General features: G+C 25.6%; 1 protein-coding gene across 1 annotated transcript; it reads right to left on the reverse strand.

The window, feature by feature from the left end:
* Positions 1-2,419: 2,419 nt before the first annotated feature.
* On the reverse strand, positions 2,420-3,394 carry LOC137816181 (pterocarpan synthase 1-like). Its single transcript, XM_068619263.1, has one exon. The coding sequence runs from the start codon at positions 3,359-3,361 to the stop codon at positions 2,708-2,710; it is 654 nt and encodes a 217-aa protein (XP_068475364.1). The 5' UTR covers positions 3,362-3,394; the 3' UTR covers positions 2,420-2,707.
* Between the last annotated feature and the right edge of the window lie 1,921 nt (positions 3,395-5,315).

Below are 5,315 nucleotides of genomic sequence, written 5' to 3' on the forward strand. Positions count from 1 at the left end.
TCTTGTGTTTGATTTTTGGTTTGGACTGTAATTTTTTGTTTTTAATAATGTTGAAATTATTTTCTTAACCTTGATTTGATCATTTGTTAAGTTGAAAAGCCTTTGAAAGTGTAATGAAGCCCTTTATAGTTTACAATTATGTTTTAATAGATTGAAATGTGTTTCAATCTATTAAAATGGTCTTAAATTTGATAGAAAATAAGAAAAATATTTAATATATTAATATGGTGATTTAATATGTTAAAATCACTTAAAACCCAAAGTTATCATGTTTAAAATGCAGTTTTAATTCATTAACACAAACAAATTAATATATATATATATATATATCATTTTAAACCATTCAACATGAAATCAAAACAAATTTTTTTGAAAATATTTTTACAATTGAGAGAGACTATAACCTGTGATTACAAAACACTTCTTGGAGTCTTCTTGTCTTAATATTTGGTTAAAATTCTTGGTTTTAATAAGTTGATATTATGATTACCTTTGTATCTTTTCTTCTCACTTATGCTTGAACTTTTCGGATGATCTTATTCCTTTTTCTTTAATTACCTGAGTGTATTTGATCTGGACTAGGGTTGTGAAGAGTTTTGCTTATGAAAGAGTTTCACAAGTAGTACTAAAAGATCTTATTTTATGTTGTTTTGATAGCATCGATTTAAACATACCTGCAAGATTGTTTGGTACTAATAATTTCAAGGATTAAATGATTATCTATATATCTAAAGGATGTTAAAAACCTTAAGTAACACCTAAATGGGAAAAAATGTAGAGAACTATTTTTCTATCTAATTGATTATTTGTAATGAAAGAACATTGATATAATGAATTTTCTCAATTTAAAAATAATCTAGAAGCCTAAAACTTTAAACAACTACAAATGGAATAAATTTGTTTAATCATTTAAATAATAATACTTCATGGTATATTTTGCTAATTATTGATAAGAATTGTGTATGAACCACAAATACAATATATTTAATTCAGGACATATAGAAAATGACATAAATTCTAACTTATTGATCAGAGATTTAAGATTATTTTATGATGATAATGAGATATAATTGTTGTATGAGTTTGTCAACAAGTTTATTTATTTAGTCTTTAAACAGAATATATTAAAAGATTTTTCTCAAAATTCCATCATTTGACATAAACTACAATTAGATAACTATTAATACTAGTTATCTAATATTGACTTTTGAGATATATTTAATATCAGATTTATTTTAATCATATTAAATTCTTTCAAATTTTATCATCTCCTTTTCCAAGAGACAATTAATTAATTTATATCAGTTAAAGAAATTAATTTATTTAGTTGGTAGAATTATATTTGCCTTAAATTTTTTAATTTTTTCAAAATTATTTTAATATTCAGGAGAAAAAATTTATTTTTTTAATTTTTTTCGTTATTTTAATTATTTATAAATTTTTGTAATTTAATTTTTATTCACTTTCTTTCTCAAAGCATATAAGATTTCTAAAATATATTTTAGAGAGGACAAAATTAGACGTTAAAAACTGTTCACTTTCTTTCACTTGGACTTATGTGAAGTCCAATTTCAAACCACGTTATTTAGAACATTTACTATTTTTTATGGAAATAATTGTTAGAATTTTAAGACATTGTTAGAATTTCATGTCATTTTCAAGACATTTTTAGAATTTTAATTTAATGCAAGAGTCATATAGGATTTTTATACTTTAATTAATTTTTTATTTAGTTAATGACATAAATATATGTTTCAAAATATATATATATATATATATTATTTTATTTTTATGATCCAGAATCTTATTTAAAAATTTAAATTTTATAATACTTATTTCTTAAACTTACAATATTTTGTATAATTCTTGCGATAAAGATATCCAAATTTAAAATGAAAGTCATTAAATAATTTAATAAATTGAGACAAGATATTATAGTATAGGAAATGTTATGACATTTCAAAAATATATTGTCTCAATATCCATTCAACACTCCTATAAATTGTGTGAAAGAAAAATAGTATAATTTATCCACAATAAAGTTTTGCACTATTATCTATCTCATATCGTCAAAAGTTATTTACATTTTTAATTCATGATTGATAAATCAATTAATGTAATTTCTATTCCACATGTATATTAACGGTGATTCATCACAAAATATTTTAACATTCATCCTAGTTTATATCGAAAATCTGTTAGTCACAATTTCTTTACTATAAATACTTAAAAATCTAAAATTTGGATTAAGAACGAAAAATGTTGGAGATCCCACGTCAACTATATATTAAAACATTTCATAGTATATAAGTGAATGTAAATATCACCTTATAGGTTGATTTTATGATGTTAAGGTAAACTTAAAGTTCACTTCTCAATTTAGTATCAGAATTATTTAAAATTTATTCTAGCCAGAATCTTTGAAAGAGCGAAATATTCCAACATTAGCAAATGAGAATACATTACCTAAAATATAGAAGGAATTACAAAACATTTTCCCATCATACATTTTTCCATTCTCCTCTTTGGTTTCTGGTACACAATATGAAGTCCAACATTTTCATAAGGAAATTATTTGCATGACACATTATTTAGTATACTGAACTTATATTATGATAAACTTATATTTAGTTTTGGTATAAATTTATTTATCAAAATCCAAAGTAGTGAATTTTGAGTTTAACTAGTCTTCAACCTAACAAAACATTTATATTTTGTCAAGTATAGGATCTGTGGTGTATTGGATTCCGTGGTTAAAATTGTGATGATGAGATGAATAATGGTAGACATAGACGTTGTATTCCACAGTTGCATCTCCTTTCAAGTAATCCACACTCACACTCCTGGCAAGAACATAACCACGAGCAAAACGAAAAGCACCTGTTCCACCAATAATTGGCATTTCCCTAACTTCAGAGAAGATGGTGTTTCTCCCTAACACACTTAGGGTGCTGCCATTATACTCTCCCTCTATGAAACTCAATGTCATTCCCATTACTAACTCCAACTCCAACCCTTCGGTTTGGGCTGAAGATATGTAAAATCCTTGGGCCTTTCCAATGAGTTTGGACTCAGGATTGGGCCCTATTGTCAATGGGTCCTCAATCACCACTAAGGATCCAAATGGTAGGGGACACTTGGACTTACCCTTTAGGGGCTCCATGGCTATAACCAGGGAGGGCTTTTGGGTAGTAACAACTTCATGGAAGTAAAAGTGAAAATGGGTGATTTTCTCCTCACTATAACCCAAGGACATGGGAGAGATAGTGTGGTAGAAATTGGCAATGGCTAGAGAAAACAAAAAAGATGTAAGGGTTAGTGGGATTAAGAAAGTGGTCATGAGAGTTTTAGAATTGGCCATGAGGGTGAGTATTAGGTGCAGGACTTTAAAATTTGTGATGCTACTCCACTAGATGATAAGAGTATTTATAAGAAAATGGAGCTACTCAGCTATCAAAACTTTGCATTTTTAGTGATTTTCTAACCGACGATGCTTCCACGAAGACACACATCCATACAAATTCAAAATTAAATTTCTTTTAATCTGTGTTCAAAATTAAATTTATTAGAATAATTAATCCAAACTCCATGCTTTCTTGACTACCTTTGGCTTGACTGACTTGCAAAGATGTGAGATAAGCACGCTTTTGAAAATAACTTAATTTTATAATGTTTTACTATTTTTTAATTGTAAAGTTTAAGTGAAAAGTCACTACAAGAAAAATGTGAAGTAGTTGTTATATATAAACGTCGAAACGAAATTTCGTAGGTTAAAAGTCACTCTAAAAGAAGCTAATAAAAATATAAAAATAAAATAAAATCTTTGCGTCAATTAAAAGTCACTCTAAAAGAAGCTAATAAAAATATAAAAATAAAATAAAATATTTGCGTCAATTTATTGGAAATAATTTTATATTTTTAACTATTTGGAATAACTGGTCAACACTTTAATAACTATTTATAGTTTTATTTCGTATAGGTTAAATTGTTTTGTGTGTCGTCTGTGTGTTCTTCATACATTTGCAGGTGAGTTGTATTGGGTTTTTGATAGTTATTTATATTAACTTAAATGTGTTGGTGAGATTGTTACTTAATTGATTTGTGTGGTTATGAAAGATTGATGAGTTAGAAATTGAAATTATGGAGATTATATAGGTTTGCAGGTTCACTGGTTTCTTCAAATTAAAACATTTATTCTAAAAATTGTATTTAGATTGGGAAGCTAAGGATGAACATCTCTTTAATGTGTATAAGGTCAATATAAGTGAATTGGTTTTAAAACTTTTTCACAAAAACTCTTTTTCTTAAAGTCCTTTTAAAATCTTTTCAAATTGAAAACTAAATGCAATTAAATTGGAAACAAGATTGATATAAGGTTGGATTGTAGGATAACATAAGAAGATAAGAAAAGAAATATTGATTAGGAAAGTTATACTCATTCATTCAGATCAATAACATACTTCATTCGGTCTCAATTATTCAACCTTAGAATAGTTGGTTTCACTATCTTCAAAGAGTTTGTACAAAGCACCTACAAACTATTATAGACCTTAAGATAATAAGAAAATAAACTAATCAACTTTTTAACGCACTTTAAAAGATATAAACTTAACCAAATCTTGACAATCAAGAGAATAAGCATCGGCACACACCAGAAAAAAAAGACATAGAAAGAGTTTACCAAACTTGTCAAACAATCAACAATATTAGACCTCAGCATAACATAATTGGAAGTATGAATTTTTTTTTAAGAAAAACTTGATTCAATTTTTTTTTATTGTATATGTAATTGTTAATATCACTGCGTCAAATGCTTTATTTATAAAGTTTAGAAAATACTGAATAAAAACTAATACTAAATATATTTAATCGATTATTCTTAGTTAAATTTTAAAAACTCGTTACAACACTTATTATTTTAGTCAATTATGATACATTTTAATCGATTATTTCTGTTTTGTAATAAATGCATAAAATATATTTAATCCATTATGAAAGACTTTAATGGATTATAATATCAAGAGAATGGTTTTCCAACTCTCTTATTAATAGATTAAAAATGAGATAATTGATTATTTGTTATGAAATTCATCAAGAATAGTTTAATCAATTATTAAAAATGTAACTAATTAACAAGGTCATAAAATCAATTTCATTAGTATAATAGGTTTTCATTTAGTATATTCTTATAATTCTTTATGAAAAGACATAATCTACCTTTGTATAGTTTTTGTTAACAACATATATGAGTTTTGGTCTAGTCCCCCATATTTTTATATATATATATATATATATATATATATTTTAATAATAAT

This window comes from Phaseolus vulgaris, chromosome 1 (assembly GCF_000499845.2).
Source record: "Phaseolus vulgaris cultivar G19833 chromosome 1, P. vulgaris v2.0, whole genome shotgun sequence".
Classification (NCBI taxonomy): domain Eukaryota; kingdom Viridiplantae; phylum Streptophyta; class Magnoliopsida; order Fabales; family Fabaceae; genus Phaseolus; species Phaseolus vulgaris.

Bases quoted from the DNA above. Each gene is read 5' to 3' on its own strand.
- LOC137816181 (XM_068619263.1), bottom strand. From the start codon at position 3,361: ATGGCCAATTCTAAAACTCTCATGACCACTTTCTTAATCCCACTAACC.